This window comes from Malania oleifera, chromosome 4, assembly GCF_029873635.1.
Source record: "Malania oleifera isolate guangnan ecotype guangnan chromosome 4, ASM2987363v1, whole genome shotgun sequence".
NCBI classification, from domain to species: Eukaryota; Viridiplantae; Streptophyta; class Magnoliopsida; order Santalales; family Ximeniaceae; genus Malania; species Malania oleifera.
The window spans coordinates 90,613,428-90,636,524 of NC_080420.1; the positions used below are offsets into that span (position 1 = coordinate 90,613,428).

Sequence of the window (23,097 nt, forward strand, 5' to 3'; positions counted from 1 at the left end):
TTCTTATAATTGTTAAGCATCCTAGCCAAGGAGTATAAAGTCAAAAGGGGGGAGGGGGGGGGGGAGGGTTGGGTGAATGGACTCATTTTGCATATTTAAAATTTTCTCTACAAAAAAAAAAAAAAAAAACTCTTGGCAAGATTGCAAGCAATTATATCACAATAGATAAAATAAAATCATTCACAAGACACAAATTAAAGAGTATAAGGAGAGAAGATAAACACCGGTATTTTTACATGGTTCGACACCAAACCTACATCCATGCCTTGAGACGAACTCAAGGATTCCACTATATGATCTCCTTCACCGGCGGAGACGCCTTACACTTGGGAACAAATGTAACGCCCCGAATCCTTAAACCCAAGTCCAGTGCTTTATACCTGATAAAATCCTGATAATCCATAAATCAATATATACACAGCGAAAAACATAAACATAATCTCCATAAATATAATACCAGAGTTTACTATCTCTACCTATAATCCATATTAACTATTCATTCACTTGTATTCATAACTCTACATACCTCCAAAAACTCAATCCACAAAACCAGTATTCACAATCATTCCTTTCTCAGCAGACTTAAAACATAAAAATATAAACTTAAACTTTATACAACCCAAAAGTATTATCAAAATATATCATTTCTCTTTATAATCCTCAAAAATGCTATAAACCGTTGCACTCTCTAAGCCTGACTTTGAGGATGTCCTGAAAAAGAAATATTCATAGTTGGGTGAGACACATCTCAGTAAGAGAAGAAACATGTATTAAAACAGTGTGTAACTAACATGAGGTTTATAAATATCATTTTAATAACATTTGCAAAACGTTATCATAAATACTAAAATCATTCTCTAAGTCTAACCAAACATATCCAAAAGATTTAACCCACGAGATTACCCAAGGATAGGGGTGACTATCTGCCCATATAAGTAGCACCCCTCTGCTCTGATATTTAGGCAACCCAAAGGTCACAAATGAAGCATATCAGGGCACTCACCTTACTCAGTAAGCCCTCTAGCGTTAGATTGATCTCGTACTCACACAGTTCAAATAAAGGTTTACCAGCGAAAGCCCCAAGGATAGGGAAATCTACCCACCCATACAAGCAGATTCCCTCTGCCCTAATACGTTATGCAGATACTGCAACATCAGAAACTACTAGCACATTCGCCTTTCTCAGCAAGCCTTCAAGCGAAGAGTATGTTCCGCTCAATTGTAACATGTTCTACGAGTATAGATACTTCTAATGCTATAATACATTATTCTTTCTGCCATTATTCAACCATTCACATCTGTTCATGTTCATAGCTTAAACATTGCATTGCATTTCACTTTAAGTGACTCTTTCCCATTCACATCATTCACATTTCACATTTCATTCCATTGTCATTTCATTCATTCGTACTACAGCCACTCTTTAGCCGTCATCAGTTAGTTCATATAGAAATGAGTTAGAATCTGCTAACATGGTTCCTTTTAATTGTTATTATTTAGTCCACATAAAAATGCGCTAGAATATGCTAACACGACTTTTAGTTATCATACATTTACATGGATGCATTAACATACACAAGCAGCATAGTTCATTTCATATTTTATTCTCAATGCATTACTTACTTAGCCTACATCTCATAGATATAACGTACATTTGCACAGAAATTACGTTTACTCACACCACACAATTTAGTAATAAAATTCATACATATTCCTTGTAAAATTAGTTAACCCACATTTAACATTTAAATACTGAAAATATAATTTCCATTTCTTACATAATTTTTCAGAAAATACCTTTCACTTTCATCAGTTCATTTTCACATATACATAGCTAAATAAGTGGACCTAAGCTCAGAAAACATAATTTACATGGTTGACATTTTTAAACTCATCCAAAAACATATACATAAGTATAACATAATTTATTATATTTATTTCACAAAACCTAGTTTAATATATAATTTCCCTTTACTCGACTTCTGAACTACGCTAGCAAGATCCCCGAATTGATACCCGTGACATTCACTTTGACCCTAAATCAGAACCCTAGTTTAGTTAAATAATCCCAAATAAACTACTATTTTCACATTTTCTCAATTTAATAACCTTAAATAAACTTATAAAAACCCAAAATTAGGAATTTAGACCCTTACCTCAACTTAGGAGCATTCCCCAAAAAGCCCAATTTAAGAAACTGATCTGCTAGATGTGTAGAGAATCCTCCCTAGAACACCGTAGCGACTTTTGTTCAGCGATTCGGACTGAATCCGGGCCGGGTTTGAAGAGAGAAAAGAGAGAAAATGACTTTCTAGAGAGAGAAAAGAAGAAAATTTGTTTTTCTTCGCAATGAAGCTTCCTCATCCCTTTTATACATGTTATTGCCACATGGATTCATCGACGAGAAGGCAGGGTTTGTCGACGAGCCAATGAAGAGACTTCGTTGAGAAGAAAATACATTCGTCGACAAAATTCAGAGTTTGAAATTACTCTCTCGGGGATTTCTTCGTCGACGAGGGACTGGAGTTTGTCCACGATCTCTAGAAGGACACTCGTCGACGAAGACAAAATATTCGTCGACGAGGCATGTTCTTCCTCCTCTAAAATATTTTCTTTTTCCTTATTATCCATTAATCCATTTCATTTATTATACTTCCTAATTATTTTAATATTTTTAATTTCTGGATCATTACATTCTTCCCTCTTTAAGAAATTTTGTTCTCGAAATTTTACTAACTAATCATCTTTTCACATTACTTGAATTCATTCGTTAACTATAACTATAAGAACTCAACATACATATCATCATATAAACCATTCAATCATTCTTCATTAAATTAAATCATCATTATCTTAAATATAATCTCATACCTGCTTCTCTGATGGCATCCTCCTCAGCTTGAAGTGTATACACTCAAGCTGGAGCACCTCTTCCTAAAGGTACCTGCTACTTTCCCCGATACTGATTTTGCACAGATACAATAGACAATGGCTCCCAGCAATCTTTCCTAACATGCCTTGGCTTACCGCACCTATAACAATTCGGAGTGCCAAACCAGTATTCGCCCTGTTGACCTAATTGGTCACATCTAGTTTTGATCATGACAACTACTCTTGGTACTAATGGTTGTACTAAGGCTTGCATGCAGGTTCACTGTGCACATGTATTCAGACTGAAAGACATATCATGATGGTGTGCTGTGTTTAAGCCGATGAATGAAGAAGTTTGTGTTGTTTTTGTAATTATTTTTCATTTTCTTCATTCTGGGATGTAATTTTATTACGGACTGTACACTCCTATGGCTTGTAATAATTTGCATCATGCATGATAGGTAGGTTTGTTCAGAAATGTCGTAGATTGATCTTAGGGATGAAATTACCTTAGGGCATCGGTCGACCGACGCCAAGTTTTTTGGCGTACTTGAAAAGATCCTAAGTACCTACACTTAGTGCACAAAGTCCCCAACATCACTTTTCACATTAGGGGAATCAAATCAAGGCTAAAATGAACTTTAAATTGAAATGATGAGGGGGCTCAGGCAACTGAACCCAAGCCGTGTAAAACTGCTCAGGCTACTGAATAAGTCAACATGTTGACTCCATGTTTAGGCACCCGAACCACTTTTGAGCATATCTCCCTCAGGCACCCAAAGCTATATCAGAAGACTTTTCAACTACTCGAGCGACCGAACAATCACGTTCAAAATGGGCTCGGGCGACCGAATTGGTTGGTTCGGTTAACCAAACTTGGAATCGGGCACCCAAATTTATGAACAAAATGCTACTGACTTTTGTTCAGCTGACCGACCATTTCTACGGGTACCTGAACTATTAACAACCAATTTTCTGAGTGAGTCTGTTTGGGCACCCGAACCTAAGGCCGAGCACTCGAACCTCACGGGTTAAAATATTTTTTACTGATTTTTAAATGGCGTAAACTGAGTTAATTTTCTTAATGACTTTTAAAACAAATTTAATTATTCCCATTGGGTCCCCAACAGTTAAAAAATCCTCCTTACCTATCAATACCTGTTCATTTGTCATAATTAGCAAGGATTAGCATTTTGATTAAAGCCAAAATTCTCTCAAATTCAAAATCTTATTTTAACCTATACTACTCCCATACACTCAAAAGCTTCATTTTTCTTAACTATCCAAGAGTTGTGAGTGTATTTAGAGTGCTTGTGTTTCATTATTTATTTGCTTAAATACTTTCATTTGCTTGATTGTTGATTGATTTTAACATTGAGAGTAAAGCTTAAGTTCTCCCACTGATTTTATTTAATAGATCTTGTGTGAGAAAACTTAGAGACTTGTGGTTCTTGCATTGTTATTACAAGTTACCTTAGCTCTTATTTTTGTATACAAAAATTGTTTTTCAAAGCTTGCATTCAAACACTCCTTGTGCTTAGTATATTGAGAACATCTTGCTGAGTTCGTTTGAATTAACTTGTTAGCATATTTGAAACTTTGATATGATATTGTGACATTCAAATATTGTGTTTCAAATCCTGCTTAGATGTACACTCTTGACCTAGATTGATTATCTATACCTGTTTGAGTGTTTAGCACACATTAGACCACTGAGCATATTTACATATCATTCGTGCTTGCAGTGTTGCTTGAACTATATCGGTGTACATATCTGCTTGTGAAGAAGCGTATTTTTGTGTACAAAAATTTTATACACATTGGTTGTATTCCAGGCGTGGGCCTGAAGAGGGAGACTAGCCCTATTGAATAGTCCCGGACTGGCTTAGAGTTGGTTAGGAAAGTTAGGTGCATCATCCTAATAAGGCGTGTTGGTTGAGGTCAGCCCCTTGAATTAACCTGGTTGTAATCGGTGTCGCTCCACCAGTTAAGTAAGCATTAGTGGAATCTTTGTGCTGGTGTAGTCAAGGCGGGGATGTAGGCAATTTGATCGAACCTCGATGACATATTACGTGTATTGTTTACTTTTCGACACTTTACTTTTACTGCACGTGTATGTTTATTTATTGATCACATAGATTGACCCTAAGTTGTGTAATGCTGCTGTTAAACCGATTGACCTAGGTAATAATTTTTAAATACCCAATTTACCCCCCTTTTGGGGTGCACCAAAGCTAACATGCCCTATGCCTCTTATTACACTCCGGGCATACAGAGCCCACTGCTTCTTTTTCTTTCTTCCATGATCCTTGACTGACCTCAGATTGAAAACTAGGTGGTGTAGGTCTCTTCTTTTGCTCTAAAGACTCAATGCTTCTTTGGATACTCTTCTCCAACACCGAGGCCTTATCAACTAGTTCTAAAAAACTCTAGACCTGACCCGACCAACAGCTCATTGATTCTACACCTCAAGCCTTTCTCAAATTTCCTGGCTTTCCTTACCTCATTTGGGATAAAAAATGGAGCGAAACACGACATTTCCACAAATTTAGTCGCATACTCCACAACCGTTATATCCCCCTAGGTCAGATTAGTGAACTCCTCAATCTTTTCCTCTATGAAAGATAAAGGAAAATACTTGTCAAAAAGCAGCTACTTGAATCTCTCCCAGGTAAGAGTTATCTTTACCAGCCTCTGATCCTCTAGTAGCTTTGTAGAAAGCCACCAGCACTTTGCCTCTCCAGTCATCTTGAGAGCAGTATAACTGACCTTCTGTTCGTCCGTGTAGTCGAGTACAGCCATGATCTCTTCTATTTCCTGCACCCAATTCTCCGCAGCCACTGGATCAGGTCCTCCTACAAAGGCTGGAGAGTTCATCCTCATAAACTCCTTAATGCTGCAGCCCTGACCTGCAGATGGACAATTTTGTTCTTTAGAATCCTTCTTTCACATTTCATTCCATTGTCATTTCATTCATTCGTACTACAACCGCTCTTTAGCCGTCATCAGTTAGTCCACATAGAAATGAGTTAGAATCTACTAACACAACTCCTTTTAGTTGTCATTAGTTAGTTTACATAGAAATGCGCTAGAATCTGCTAACATGACTTTTAATTGTCATACATTTATATGGATGCATTAACATACACAAGCAGCATAGTTCATTTCATATTTTATTCTCAATGCATTACTTACTTAGCCTGCATCTTATACATATAACGTACATTTGCACAAAACTTACATTTACTCATGCCACACAATTTAGTAATAAAATTCATTTATATTCCTTGTAAAATAAGTCTAACATTTAAATATTGAAAATATAATTTCCATTTCTTATATAATTTTCCAGAAAATACATTTCACTTTCATCAGTTCATTTTCACATATACATAGCTAAATAAGTGGACCTAGGCTCAGAAAATATAATTTACATGGTTGACATTTTTAAACCCATCCCAAAAACATATATATAAGCATAACATAATTCATTATCTTTATTTCACAAAACTTGATTTAATATATAATTTCCCCTTATCTGACTTCTGAACTATGCCGGCTAGATCCCCGAACTGATACCCACGACGTTCACTTAGACCCTGAATCAGAACCCTAGTTTAGTTAAATAATCCCAAATAAACTACTATTTTTACATTTTCTCAACTTAATAATATTAAATAAACTTATAAAAACCCAAAACTAGGAATTTAGACCCTTACCTCAACTTAGGAGCATTCCTCAAAAAGCCCAGTTTAAGAAACTGATCTGCAAAATGTGTAGAGAATCTTCCCTAGAACACCGTAGCGGCTTCCATTTAGCAATTCAGGCTGAATCCGAGCTGGATTTGAAGAGAGAAGAGAGAGAAACGAAGAAAATTTGTTTTTCTTTGCAATGAAGCTTCCTCATCCCTTTTATGCATGTTATTGCCATGTGGATTCGTCGACGAGAAGGCAAGGTTCGTTGATGAGCCAATGAAGAAACTTCATCAATGAGAAAATACATTCGTCGACGAAATTCAGAGTTTGAAATTACTCTCTAGGTATTTCTTCGTCAACGAGGGACTAGAGTTCGTCCACGATCTCTAGAAGGACACTCATCGACGAAGAAAAAACATTCGTCAACGAGGCCTGCTATTCCTTCCTCTAAAATTTTTTTTTTTCCTTATTATTCGTTAATCCATTTCATTTATTATACTTCCTAATTATTTTAATAGTTTTTATTTTTGGGTCATGACAACAAATCCCTACACTCGAGAACAAATCCCTACCATTGGTTCACAAATCCCTAATGTGCTCATAAAGAGCCTTCACCAAGTGGTTCACAAAAAACCTTACAAGAACGGTTCACAAAGAAACTAACAAGATGATGGAAATACAAAAGAATGCTCCTCAAATGAGCTAATATCAAATACAATCAATCTCACACTATTCTCTTAAGGATTGAATCATACAAGATTAATAAGCAAGGGAGAATTGAGCACTTGTGAATGAATGACTAAAATGTAAAGTGTTAGGTTTTGGTAAAATGATATTTTTCACAAATATTATCAATAGTGCTCAAAACTATGTCTAAACAAGCCTAATAACTTGAATTTATAGCCAAAACACTCAACTAGCTGTTATTGGACCGTTGGGAGCAATTCCCAAACAAAACTAGTTATTTTTTCCTGTTAGCGTCATTCTGCTCATTGGGCTCGTCTACTAGTGCCCTGCACTCGTCGATGAGTGCCTTGAATCAGAAAAAATCATTAACATGAAAGTTGTGAAATTTTTTCTTAACTTTTCAGGAACACCAAGATTGTCTTTTTTGGACTTTTCTAACAAAAGTTATGCCCCAAATACTGAAAGGTGTTTAAGACTCAAGGCCGCACTACGTTAGACGATGATTACTTTGTTTTTCCTTGTCAGAAAGCCTTCTAAAGATTTAAAACATTCTTGGACAAAAGTATATGAAATATATTAAGTCTAATGAAGATTAAAACTTGTCCAGCTGAGTTTCCATTTGAATATAAGATATCTTGATTAAGAAAATACATTTGAAAACTTATTTGGATATCTTATATACTACCATGTCCTTAATGAAAATATGCTTTGACTTTCTTGAAACTCTGGGATACAAAACTCCTTTTATTAAAATCGGGACAAAGTATGAAGAAGTTTATAAAGCCAAGATGTTGAAAACTTGTCTCTTATGAAAACATATTTGAGTTTAAGATTCGTTTGACAAACTCTTTGTTTTATATTTGAAAACTATAAATATGTGTTTGTGACTTAAGTGAAAATCTATAAGCTCAAGTGTCCTATTATGCAAATGCAATTTTGCTCAACTCTTACTCAAAAATCATGTAAGAATCAAAACCGCAAGAGTTACAAAATATATTACCTCAAACACACACCCATTATATATAATTAAACAAAAAGCTTCTTTTGGTTGTGCTTGAGTCCTTCCGAGTGAATGTCCATTTGATCTTTCCTTTTCAACGTCTACTCGGTCCGATCTTTGCCTTATGACCAATACTTCATGTATTCATCCCTTGAATGTACTAAACATAATTTGCAAATATGGGAAACACTAGGAATCATATATAGATTAATATCATCAAAACTTATAAACCATCATTATGTAGCCTACCAAGGCTAACAATAACTATTCATAATTATTTCAAAGGACTCATATAACTATCTACAACTATCCTAAAATTTCCTTGTACTATTTAATTTATTATTATTTTTTTAATAATTTTTTTAAAGTTTTAAAAAATATAAAGTTGAACATAGTGTGTGCCCATGACTAATATTAATGACTTGGAATTATGTCTTGGTCCTATTGATATTGTCTAATTGATAGTATTAAGATGGTAGAATTCAATATTTCTGAATATTTCTTTCTCTACTATTAGAAAGAGGATTTTCCTTTTTTGGTTTAGGTTTTAACATCCCAAAATGTCTCTATAACTGCTCATAAATTTTTTTACAAAATTCTCATAAATATCCGTAAATATTTCAATAAATACCCCTAATCATCCATAAGTTTGCTAAAATAATATTTTTTTATAAATTATCTTTTGACTATTTTTTCAATAATTATTTTATTATAATTATTACTTAAAAGTCGCGGAGCACGTGCATTGCTCTTGTCCGCGGCTAGTATTGATAATATTCATTGGATAAACGATATAATTGAATACTTGATGTTTTTTTAAAATTAATATATAAGGATAACCATCATTGGATAAATAGTATTAATCGGAACCATGATGTGGTGCCCAACCAGAACATAATATTTTCTTTGAAGTTTGACCTAATATTATAAAATTCTCATTTTGACATGATATATTGAAATTCCATATTTGTATTGATGTTTTAATTCTTTAAAATGTGCTATGCATTTGGGAGGTTGGATTCCAGTCCTTAAATTTGAATTTGTATGAATTTATATAAAACACAATACAAAATTGCATTGAATTTCATCCAAATCCAAGGCTAAAAATCCATGCTTCCAAACACTATTTTACAATTTTTTATTTAAAACTAGTGTGTAAATCTCTATTGCATTTCATAAATAATCATCCTTTTCTTTTAATTAAAAAGATTGAGTTTACTGTGTGATAGGCGACATATATTTTAGGGCTACAAACTAGTCGAACTATATTGAGTTTTGTCATGCTTAAATTTGTTTATTATGCAAATGAACAAGGTTATAGTCCTTACTAAATTAAACTAATGAGATGCTTGCAAACGGTTTGGTTCTATTGAAATCTCTCATTCTGAGAGGTGAGAAACTCCTAGAACTTTGATAGGTAAAAAAGGTAAAAAGTGACTCTTACTAATACTGTCTTAGAGTTTTTTAACATTTGCCAAGCTAATCTATTGGTCTTAGCATTGACCCTAGATTTAGGTTATGGAGTTTGACTTTAATAAACCTATGCCCAAAAGATCAATATTTTAAGTCCACTACAATCTACTAACTCTGATTCAACCTTGTTGAACTAACCCATAAATGAGCATAATCCAACCCTATTAAGCAATTTCAAATCATCCCTATAATCATGTAACTCATGAGTCGAGTGCATTCATGTTTAGGTTCAACTTGTCCATTACAAAACCCAAAAAATTGGGCTTGAGAATTGCTCATTTATATAATGAACGAGTCTGAATGAACTCTTATTAAATCAAATTCCTAAGTTGCTTATAAGCGGCTTGATTTGTTTGCTGAGTTAGTGTGATCTTCCAATACTTTACATGTTAAGATTTTCATAATAAAAAAAAAAATTTCATCTAAGCAATCATACATCACTTGACTTATATTAAAGTTTTGTAATTGTCTCGTAAATTTTATCATGCAAATCATCTATGCTACACATTAGGGCATAGTAGAGGGGCCAAGGACTGCAATTGAACCATAATTTGACTTACTCACTAGGTAGTAGAGCAAGGTATGCTTGAGAATGGCCTTTTTATGGAAGATAAAGAGGATCTCATATCTAAAGGAATATATTGCCCATTCTTTGCTTGTCAAATTCTACTCTTGTAATACGTTTGATTTTGCGAAATGAAATGAAATGAAAATTGAATAGAAAACTCGAAGAAATTAAGTGATAAATTCATTTTTATTCTACCCTAATTCCATTTCATTCTTAAATAACAAACTTCCAGTTATTTCTTTATGTCAAAAGGATATATCGTTTGACGGAGGGATTGTGATCATTAATCCATTAGGGTTTGAGATAGACAATGAGACCTCAAAAACTCCTTGAAGGGATAGAAATTAAGATGGTAAATCCTTTGAAAAAAGAGATAAAAGTGATAGTTTTCTTAAAATCTATGACAAGAAGAAAAAGAAAGCACAAAAAGAATTGAGCTACTTTGATGAATTATGGAAGGGAGCCAAGAAAAGGTTAAATTAGGAAATGGTTAAATTATGAAGATATTAATTGAAGTGTTAAAGGGTTTAGGTACGTGAAGAAGAGGGACCTTATTAGGGAAATTCTGTATAGCAGTTACCCATATATTGTTTTTAACCACAAAACTAAACTAATGAAAATAAAAATTCATTTTCATTATCATTTTTTCTACATCATATACTATTAAATATAATTTAAAATTTGAAAACTCAAATATTAATTGTGTCTCATTTTTCTTGACAACCAAATAAGAAAACTTAAATTCTCCTCCTTTTATTTTGTTTCTTTTTCTTAATATTTTTTTGGTCTGAGAGTGAATCTTTCGAACAAAAGAGAAAGGAACACATGCCATTTCCTCTATTTCCATTATTGAGATATCAAAATGACTTTCAATTAGTTTTTTTGAATGCTAAGAGCGCAGAATTTTGAATACATAGTTGCTAAATAGTTGTTAGAAAAAGTGAATTTCATGGTGATCCATCAATATAGGAAAAACAATAGTACGGCTGATTTTCTCGCTAGAAAAGGAGAAATAGAAAATAATGTCATTTATGAATAACAATTCGACCATTCAAATGATATGAGTCAATTTTAAACTATATTTTTAAAAATATATTTAGTCATTTAATTAGCATGTAAATTGCATATAACAATTTTTAGAACAATAAAATTATTTAAGTATTTTTATGAATTATTAAATTACTGATTTTACATATATGTTTAATTTTTAAAAATAATAATTTAATTATATTTATGTCAACTGATAGACCCGAACCAATAGGATTGGTTAACTCTAGAACTAGGTGTTCAATTTTCAAAACATATTGCACTTAATTGAATATTTATTTATTTTTTTAAGCTATTGAATTATAAGTGAAAAATAAATGACAAATTTGACATCTTATTTAATTTTTACATATATGCTTAATGGTTGACTAACGGTCAACTAGTGAAAAGTTTATTTTGTGAGTAAATTTAAACCTTAAAGAGGCTGTTTGGTAATTTTCAAAATTCCTTTCCATACAATACAACACAATTCCAAGGCACTGTTTTAGAGCAAGGTCTTAAATTAAGGTTACAACTAAAATTTTATTGTTTAAACTTAATTTTGATTTCAGTTTTAAAAATAATGGAAGTTAAAAGTAAAGCATGGGATTTTCTTATTTAACTATAAGAACTATTTATAGACATAGTGTAAGATTTAGAACTTAAATATTATAACTACAATGGAATGAAAATAGGTATGCAATATATAAAGTGCAATAATTTTAATTTAATAGTTATATCATACATATTTAATTAATATAAATAAAATTCATAAAATGTTGTATATAAGATCTAAGTTTACTCTTTTTTTGATTTAATAATTTCAAAATTCAAAAAGCTATTGCTATCATTCTTCGCAATTTTACTTTATTTTGAATCTCAAGCTTGGATAAATTTTAATCTCAGAGAAAATTTATTTTATAGCTAAAACTTTGATAAAATGTTCTAATCTTGATACAATAGACATAAATTGATTGTCATTTGTCTTCTATGCAGTGAGAAGTAAAATTCTTAATGAAAATCTCAACAATTTCATAAAAAATTAAGACCATATTTTAGAGTTACGGAAACATGATTTGAAAAATTAGAGTCATAATTGTGCCATCGTAACACCTAAATAATAATGCCAAATAAACACCGAAATAGTTATAGACAGGCAAAAGTACCCAATTTTTTAGGGTTAGTTCACAGTAAAAGTAAGCAGTGCATCCAATTATCTATCAAGGATGTCTTTTAAATTTATCCTAATTTAATTTTATATTGCCTTTTATTTAAATTAACCCAATTGAAATCTAAGGTCCAATTTCTGAGTCCTCAAACATAGGGTTAATACCGGTGCAAGTGCCTAACAAACATTCATAATGATTGTAATAACATTAATCAAAAGCAAACAAAAATGTGGTGACTGATTCATCCTTTATTCTTTAATAGGCCCCAGCATCATCAGGCCTAAATATAATGAGTACAAACAATGAAATTTCACGGCAGCAATGAAACCAGGTTCATTAGACTACAACGTAGGAGATGACCAAAATTGAACTGTGAAAAAGATACAAATGATACACTTACAAAGATGGGAAAAAGGTAGGGGAAAATGAAATCAGTAATCGCCTCTCCTGCTGCTTACTAGATCGTTGACGAAAGCATCGTCATCCTTCTCACATTGTTCCAGTAATTCACTGTAGGCCGGATTATACGAAATGAGAATGCGCAGATACTTCACTGCTTCAGCTTTACGCCCTTCATTGTATAAAGCACTGAAAGTGAAAGCCAAGTTTCTCAACTCAGCATCTAAGCACTAATGCCAGTACAAAGATTTCATTTAGCTGTAGAGTCTGCAGCTTAGGAGGGTTTAATACAAGGAAAAATAAGTGCCTTATTGCATCCTACTTTATGAGCTGTGGTAAACTAAATGATTTAACATTTGATAGATAATATGGGCAAACGTTAAGCAGCCCATGCTGCATGATGATTGGTGTACCACCACCTCACATTTGTTTGTAGGATAGAAGCAAATAATTTCACTCATTTTTTTACAACAATTTTGGTAAGCCAGTTAAAAGTCATACCTAGCAAGCAATAACAACCCATCAAAATAATGTGCTCTGCTTTTTTGTTCCTCTGGCTCTTTCAGATTGGCCACTCTTTGTAGGTGTACAATTCCTTCTGCATTTTTCCCCTGCCAAACGGAGGTGGATATGAAATTGAGAGAAGGCAAAGCAATGCTCTCAGCCTAACTTACATGCTTCCCAACCCAGAACACAAAGTTTGTAAGCATCCATGGCATGGTCATTACCCTAAATCCATAAACCAAGGATATGGACAAATAAAGATGTTCCATGTGTCAAATAAGGTTCATTTTGGTAGGGCCCAACAGGGATCAGCAACATGAAAACCACTAGTAGGAAGAGGGCTCCCCACCATCATCGTTGATACCAAGGTTGCCCTATTTCCCTTTCCCCAATATTATACATTAAAAGAAAAAAAACAATGGGATTAAAAAGATCTTAGGATCCTTAGAATATATTATTGCTTCATATGTTGGATTTGTGGTAAAATTGAAAGAGCATTGCTGAGGACCACCTGTCGTATGAAAGCAACACCAGCCCATTGAGAAGCAAGAATCAAAAGATCAACCTCCTCAGCTTCAGTTGGATGGCCAACAAGAAAGAGCTGATCAGAAAAAAAGAATTGGTAAATGCAGTAAACATATATTTATATTCTTTTTTGGGAAGGGGGGGGGGGGGGGGGTAATACTTCCTACCAAAAAGAAAATGCAATCTACCAATGATGTATCATTAACCAGTCCTCCAAGATCCCAATGCAACCGTTTGAGAAGCAATCAAGCAAATCATATTTTTAAGATCCAGGATTAAACATAAAAGCAACAAATAGAAACCTCAGAATCCAGACCTTGGAGATTGCACGCTCTAAATATTCAGTAGCATCTGCTGGCAGTCCCTTTTGTAATAGAGTTTGCCCCATGACAACCAAAGCTCTTATGTATTCGGGATCCTTGTCAAGCGCCAGTCTGTAATAACAGTTTATTGCGAGTATGGGTTGGCTAATAATTCATCATTAAACAAAGAAAATGGAAGAGAGAACAAATAAAGGATGTACTGCAGCAATAAAATTGCTCTATCCTTTTGCCCTTGCGCTAATAATTTGATCGAAAGCTGTTTAAGACCAAGAAATGAAGATGTGAGAAAGTTCAATGGCATCTCTAGCATTCACATGACAGATGGGTTTTGCATTCTTAACAACTCACACTGAGCAGTTCTTGAGGGGATAGGTTTTGTACAGTGATTTTGCCCTGACTTTTTAGAGGATCCAATGATTTTAGATCAGGTGCATCCAATTCTTTAGAACTCACAGTTCCTACAGGATCTTTCTTGTCTGGTAACCCCAGCTTCTTGCGCACAGCAGGATTGTTTAGATATAATTGCTGCAAGTGTGAAGTGTAATGCAATAGAATTTGCTTTATAATCCCTTATACGCCAAAACTGCTGAAAAATAAAATAAATTTTTACCCTTACTACTTAGATGTCCATAAACGAAAACATAAAAAAAAAAAAAAACACACAAAATCCTGAGATCACAAAGCAAAAGGATATTACCAATATAAAATGCATAGAGATTAGAGAGCAACATAAATTAAGAATGTTTAGGCTTGATTTATGTTCTTGGACCACAACCTAACAGCTAGGATCGTTTGGGACCACTTATGAAAAAGTACAATTCTGAAAAAGTTCTGATTTTAATAAGTGCTGTTAACAAGTGCTGAAAATCATTAGTGTTGTTTGGTACTATCTAAAACAAGTGCTGATTGCAAATGCTGATTAAATAAGTAGTGTTTGGATATTTATTTTTATTATAATTGTTTTAATAACTTATATTTTTTATCCTACAAAAAAACACTATATTATTATCCTATGAATAATATTATCAAACTTCAATAATAATAAATATATTATAATACATAACATAATTTATAATGTTAAATTATGTTGATAATAAATTATTAGATAAATTAATATTTTGAAATATTTTGTAATTAATAATTATTTAAACCCCAATAGAGTCATTACTATTTCTTAATTTACAACATTATTATTGTCACCTTATGTTTATAAATTTATTAATTTCGTAATATATTTTCTAGAATTCAAAATTTTTTAATCAATAAATTAATCAAACCCTAAAATGCCATTCAGTTTTCAGATCTGCAGATCTATGAGTGTCTCGATGCTATTCAACAATAGAGGTGATGGGGCAGAAGGGGAAGGGAAGTTTTGGCACTGGAAGCGTGAGCAGGGGAGTGGGGGGAGGGACGTTTTGGTGGCGATCAGCAATAGAGGTGATTGCTCAGGGAGGAAGGGAAGTTTTGGCAGCATCTGGTAACAAAGGCGATCTGTCGGTGTTTTTCCTTCCTCATGCATAAGCCCAAGAGACGGAGGAAGGGGGGCAAGGGAAGTTCTGGCCAGTGACCGCAGCGAGAGGTGGCAACAGCGACACGAGGAGGTGGTGATCGGCAAGTGCAGAGGAGCATGCGGCAGAGGCTTCAAAGAATGGCTGCCCACACAGCCAGTAACCAGGGGGGAGGAAGGTGTTCTTTTAAATTATGACACTGCCATTAAATTTGTTGAAATTTACAATGATGCCATCGGCTCTCTAGAGTGCAACTTAAAAGTGGCAGAAAAGCAATCCTTGATTGCTTTTGAACAATGACTTAAAAAATCCCTAAATAAGTGGTTGTACATTACCACTTTGTTTTTAATGAGTACTTACAACAATGCAAGCCAAACACCACCTATTTCAATAAGTACGTATTTTAAGTGTTAAGTGCTATAAGCACTTTTTCTTTAAGTGCTCCCAGATAGAGGCTTAAGCTTTTAGATAAAGTGGTAATAACATGGTATCAGAGCCCCAGTTGCTAGGAGGTCCTGGGTTCTAGTCTTGTTACCCACATTTATTATAAGTTCATTAAAAAATTATATCTTCCTCCTAGTCAGAGTGCTATTCGTAGTTTGTTTATCTCTCCACATGCAACTGGGCTGCACATGTGGGGGAGGGTTAAGGCTTGATATACGCATTGTTGGCCCACCACCTAACTGCTTAAGCTTTTAGATAATGTGGTAATAACAAGGTGTCAGAGCCACCACAGTTGCTAGGAGGTGCTGCATTCTAGCCATGTTACCTGCATTTATTATAAGTTCGTTAAAAAATTATCATCTTCCTCCTAGTAAGAGTGCTATTTGTTGTTTGTTTATCTCTCCACATGCAACTGGGCTGCACATGTGGGCGAGTGTTAAGGCTTGATATATACATTGTTGGCCCACCACCAACTGTTTAAGCTTTTAGATAATGTGGTAATAACATGGTATCGGAGCCACAATTGCAAGGAGGTCCTGGGTACTAGTTTTGTTGCCTAGATTTATTAGAAGTTTGTTTAAAAAATTATCATCTTCCTCCTAGTATGAGTGCTATATCTCTCCGCATGCAACTGGGCTGCACGTGCCGGGGGTGTCAAGGCTTGATATATACATTGTTGGCCCACAACCTAACAGCTTAAGATTTTTGGGTGAAGTGGCATAACTGACAGGGTGTGTCAATTAATTAACAGATTAAAGTGCTGTTTTGGAGCTGCAAATAAAGCATCGTATGCAGATGAAATATAAAAGTAAAGAAATAGCTTTGACAAATTGTTTCTCTAGCATTGTGCTTGTAATGGTGACAGGATGGTCGTGCTGCTATTTCAACCAGTCAACAATAGGAAACCTAGTAGCTTACCAACCCTTCAGTTTGATAAGCATCAAGATTGGTCGCATGACTCATAAGCATGAACATAGTAAACTGTTGATACGTGAGAAGCATACAATGGAAGCATGATAAAAGATGATGAATCTAAAACTTCGATACACATACACTCATACACAAAATTCAGTAGCTTAGTCAGCAGGAATGCAGGTGGTATGCCTAAATCGGATGGGAGGCTGGGTTTTAAGAAATTTAGAGTATAAAAGCATTTAATTATAGGGAAATTATTGCGGAGATTTCCTTTGTACCTTTGGCACAAGGTTATAAAGAGTATCACATTCATGATCCTATGATTGCCTCCTCTTCTATGGAGGGAGATTCTTTCAGGGCATTTTCATTGTTTTTAAAAATATTAATGAGATAATTGGATGAGCTTTTCAGATTGATGGATGTTCTTAGTTCCTTTGTCCCCCATTATAGAGAGGATATAAGAACTTGAAAAGGGGATAGTGATGGAGGACAGAAGAGAAACAGGAACAGAAAAAATATTAAGAGAAACAGAAGGAGAAGGGGAAGAAGAGAAGAAGAAGAAAGAAGGAAGAAAGAAGAGGGAGAGAGCAGCATGAGAGAGAGGGAAAAAAGTCTGAAATCTGAGCTTAAAGCTGATTACCGTCCAATAGACAGAAAAGTACTCAACAACAAATAACCATGTTAGATTACCACTTTACCTATAAGCTTTAGGTTGTGGGCCAACAACACATATCAAGCCTTTTTACACTCCCCTGCACATGCAGCCTGACAGCATGTGGAAAGATAAAACAAACCATAAAAAACACCCATTACAGAAAGTACAATAATTTTTAAACCACACAATAAATGCGAGCAATAAGACTGAAACCCAGGACCTCCTGGTAACCAACTCTGATACCATGTAGGATTACCACTTCACCTAAAAGTTTAAGCTGTTAGGTTGTGGGCCAACAATGTATATCAAGCCTTTAACAAACCCCAACACCATACCCAAAATAACCATGAAAACCCCTAAAAAAATATTTACTAATTTGAAATGAAACCCCTAATTTGTATATCTTCAAACAGAATAGGTTTTCTAGAATTATTTGCAAATGATCCTCCATCAAATTCCCTTTGTTAGAGAAACTTGACAACAAGCTATAAAGACGAACAAAGCTTTAGAATCTACGTGAAAAGAAGATAGAATCTGTCAATAAAACATAATTTTAAAAAAAACTCTGAGAAAAACAATGCCTGTAAATAATAGCAGCGAAAATTTTTCTAAAAAACAATAGATCTCATTTAACTTGGATCAATCCTTCAAGTACAGAGGGCGATTGTAGAAGATAAAGTTAAAACAGGTTAGTTAAAATAGATAAAATGGATGAAAGCATCTACCATGCTAAGTGATAAACAAATAGCTCTGAAATTAAACGGAAAATTTTGTTAGACAACAAAGAGAAAGGAACTCAACTTAATATATTTAGCGTACTTCCAAATTAGACCACATAGAGAACCAAGGGGCAGAGTGTTTTGATTAAGGCAATAGACAACAAAGGGGATGTATAGAATTAGATAAAGTTGGATAATGCGCTAAAAGAGGATTTGGTGACCCATCCATTTTTATGAGATCTTGCCCAGGCCCAAAGAGAATGGTGAGTAATATTTGCATAGCAGATCCTATATACTGGAGCATAGGCGTGGTAGTGGTTCTCTTTGTTGTTATTGTTAGTCATCATGCGTGTGTGGCACAGTTATCACCAAATTGATTCTTGGAAAGATCCATCATCCACTTCAACAAATCAATAGATTTTGTCAAATTAATCCAAAATCAAGCAAACAATTGCTGATAGTCAAATTGATTCTTCAGCAGATCCACCATTGTCTTTGATATAAACAATAAATATTTTTATCCATTAAAAAATAACATAGAAGATAAAGGCAAACAACATCTAAAGAAATTATGAAAGAAATCTTGGAAATATAAAAGAAAATGCAAATTAAAAATTCAATTCACAATAACATTAATCTCTCCACAAAAGACAATAAATTGCACAAACCAACCTGAATACTTGTTAATGTAGCATTTGTGACCCAATAAACCAAACTCCCCTGCATAAAAATGCACATATATAACAATAATCATGCACTATGAGGAAAATGATTATAATGCAAACAAAATAAATAGCACAAAGTAAGAATTTCAACCACTTGTTGATAATAAAAACAAGGGGGTATCTAATATGGAAAAGCGTGTTACCTGGGGAACACAGAACCCAATGAAAAATATTGGAAGAGACAAAAAATTCAAATAAAATTTGTAGTACTGCAAAATAAAAATAAAAAATCTTAGTTTTCTCATTGCACAAAACACAATAACAATGAAAAGAGAAAAAAATAACGAGTTGTAGCATTGCAGATCCAGAGATTATTTACCATCAACGTTTCCATTTCCCCAAATTTAACAACAATTGATCAACCAACTAGTTCCAATACTCTAAGCTATATTCAATCGAAAATTTTGACAAAAATAAGGTACCATCATTCAAATAAGACATATGATGCATGGTACTTATCTACTTACTTTTGCCAATAAGCCAATCAAGCCAGTCATCTTTCCAACTGAAGTTGTCCTAAAAGAAAGCTGAAAAAATGATATAACAAAATCAACAAAAGATTTTCCAATACTTCAAGAATTTTAACACATCGCCTATAGTTGTAGAAAAAATCATAGTTTAAGTCAGGTAAAAAACACAGGCAACCTATTTTCTCCACAAAATTTACCAGTGCAACCATCAAAGTTGTTAAGACTGAATTTCTCAAATAATCCATAGCACCCATGGTACTAATAAAACTTTTGTAGACCAAGTAGATGAAATAACAAAGATGACTCTAATGCTTACACATTTATTCCCAGAAATTAAGATAGTAATCAATGAGGCAAGAATGACAGATAGATATCAATTACCAAATAAAGATTGATGTATGATTCACCCAAGGATCACAAAAAATTCAGGCAAGATAAAAGATTAATCTAGTGAGGTACCAAAGCAAAGGTTCAAAAAGTAATGATGTTCAAAGATTACACTTCAATAAAATTATAAGAACAAATCAACTGTAAAGTATAAAAACAATATTAGCACAGAAGAAATTCGGCAATAACAAACCTTATAACCTGTTGACATAGTTGTTGCATCAAACATTCTCACAAGTCAAAAAACCTCGACCAAAAGTTAGGAAGAAGTCAATCTAGGATAGTATATGACATATATTCATGCTCATGATCATATTGGTTCTGCAGCATTGTCCGGAGACATTGCACATGTCGAGTTTACATACTTTCTAGTTTCTACCAATAACAAACTAGATTGTTTGCTTAAAACAGTTGAGAACATTACAAACTAGGTAAATTAAAATTTGAAGATTAATATTCAAATCTCATTTAAGAATCATCCACAATTCATCGGCTATTGTCTTTCATGATGAGGTTTGACTAGAAGTTGCGTTTGACCCTAAAATTGTGTTTCACTGCCTAGGGGCATGTTGCATATTGACAGGCACCACTCAAGTCATGAAAGTAACTTGTCTTATCTAGGAAAAGTAAAATGCATTTATGATATCATTGAGGCCAGTGCCTAAGAAATGAGAGTCTAGAGTAATGAATTATCTAAATCTACAAACGGAGTCTTATGTCATGAAATGTGCTATATTTTGGATTAAATTTCTCTTATTGCTTATGCAATCACAAGAACAAGCTTAGCTACCTTCAACCCATCTTTTGTTGTTTCTAATTGCTAAACTTGCTTCCCCTCCCTCTTCCACCACATCATTTAGTATTGGTGCTAGTATCATACTCTTGCTTAGATTCCTCCATCTTCTTACATAGTGGCAAGACAAGGTAGAGATCACTGTGACAATCAACTAGTGGGTGATGTAAGAAATAAAAGAGATGGTACTTCAGGCACTATCTGAAGACATATTGAGCAACTGACTGGATTTGTGAGTGCTCACGGAAAAAGAAAATTATGAATCATAACTGCACAATCAAGATTTTGTAATAAATCAAATTTCCTAAATTCAAGTTTAACCCTTCACCAAATCAAAAGTTCGAGAATTATCATATGATCACTATGAACAGCATCTTCCGATTCTGACTAGTTGGCTTACTCATTCTCATTTTCCACTCAGTATATTGGAAGCTCCTGACATATGATGCTTCACAGAAGCAACATATGGAATTTACATCATTATACAAAGTAATCAAGGAAATTTTTGGCAAAACAATCTAGACAAAAGTCTATTAGTTTGATATAATTGTGTCATCCTTTCCAAGTGTTCAACTAACTAAAATGGCATAATCAACATGTGAAAGTACATTCAGCAAGATTCATTGTGCGTGATTAAGTTAATGACTAATACTGGCATTTTCAGCAAATGCCAAGGAGAGAACTGATGACAATGATTGATTGATCACCAACCAGGTGACAACATCAAGGCAAAGAATGTTTTAAACTCAAGGGCCACTTCCTTAACTAGGTGCAATGTCCAAAGGGCTAAACAAAAGTTTGATGACTCTCAAATCTCATCTGAGAAGCCTATTCAAGTTGTTCCATAGTATCTTTTCAAGAAAAAGGATTTATGTTTGAATTTTGTGAATTGTGTTTGACTACTAAGGGCCTTATTATGTTAATATGTGAGTCAAGTCTTCAAAGTAAGCAGTCATATTGAGAAAAAGTAAATGTGTTTATGCTAGCATTGATATTATGATAACTAGGAATGATAATTTATAGTAAGTAGCAATTTATCACTAAGCCTACAAAACGGATTTGTGTAATGAAAACATGTAGTTTCAATGTAGTGTCCATTATTCCTTATGCATTTACAAGGATGAGGTTGGCTCCTTTTCCATCTTTTTCTCCTTCTCTTTGTTATTTTTAGTAATTTTTTATTAAAAAATTGAGTAATTATAGTGAAAAATTTCTTATTCCTTATGGATTTTAACATGAATTGCCTCTAATTCCTTATGCATTTGTATTCAATATTTAAATATTGAGATGTGATAATCCACTTAAACTTGTTCAATATCAGCTTCAATTTTTTTGCTCGGACAAAGGGACTATTCATCACTTATTGTGTATGCATACTCCTCAACAAAATAAAGTAGCTAAAACGAAAAATAGGCATTTACTTGACAGAGCTTGGTCTTTTACTTTTTCATATGCATTCCCCAAACCTTTTTGATGCTATCATTACATATTGGCTTTTAATTAGTAGTATGCCTCCAAGTGTCCCAGGGGGCCAAATTCCCTTCTACATCATGTACCATCGAAACTTTGGTACTTAAGAACTTAAAGAGGGTATAGATGTTAAGGTCCCCAAAATCATAGAAACTACGTCAGTTCTGATGTAGCTCTTCTTAGGGGACACCTTATTTCTCTAATGTTGGGTACACCGATGCATCTATTTGAGTCCATTGACGATTTATGTCCCCCAGCCCCCTGGGGTGTGTTGATCCTCTAATTCCTACCCTTAATCATCTAGAGAACCCTTTCACTCCTCTCCCAATCGATAAGTGTAGAAATCTTTATAGTGTGAACGATGGCCACGATTGGTGAATGACAGCCAGCAATGTGAACGACGGCCACAGTTGGTGAATGACGGCCACCTACCATGGTGGGTGAGCCACCACCACCTACCATGAGATCTTGCCACAAGCCAGAGGCTATAAATTAAGACCCCCCACCGAAGCTAAACTACACATCTCAACTTCAAGTTGTGTCCTCTTCTATTTTTCCATATTTTATTCTCTTTGTACATGTTAAATAGGGACCCGAGTATGTAAAGAATACACAATTGAATATACAATTGATTCATTCTCATTTTCAACATGGTATCAAAGGTGGGTTTTTCCTAAACCAAGCTAACTATGGGGGACAACTCCATCAACAGTCGAGAGTCGACAACCTCAGAGACTTAAACGAGTCAAACCAATGCCATCATCAGTTCGA

At 34.1% G+C, this 23,097-nt stretch overlaps 1 protein-coding gene across 1 annotated transcript in view; it reads right to left on the reverse strand.

Annotated features, from left to right (window-relative positions):
• Positions 1-12,719: 12,719 nt before the first annotated feature.
• The window catches only part of LOC131153592 (ALBINO3-like protein 2, chloroplastic), an 85,690-nt gene continuing 75,312 nt past the window's right edge, over positions 12,720-23,097 (reverse strand). Inside the window, exons 6-14 of the mRNA XM_058106006.1 lie at positions 19,674-19,733; positions 19,350-19,415; positions 19,154-19,201; positions 14,589-14,765; positions 14,441-14,496; positions 14,234-14,351; positions 13,904-13,993; positions 13,390-13,499; positions 12,720-13,077 (exon numbers count right to left, since the gene is read on the reverse strand). Coding sequence (XP_057961989.1) covers positions 12,921-13,077; positions 13,390-13,499; positions 13,904-13,993; positions 14,234-14,351; positions 14,441-14,496; positions 14,589-14,765; positions 19,154-19,201; positions 19,350-19,415; positions 19,674-19,733 — 882 coding nt within the window. The 3' untranslated portion in view covers positions 12,720-12,920. The remainder of the gene's footprint in view (positions 13,078-13,389; positions 13,500-13,903; positions 13,994-14,233; positions 14,352-14,440; positions 14,497-14,588; positions 14,766-19,153; positions 19,202-19,349; positions 19,416-19,673; positions 19,734-23,097) is intronic.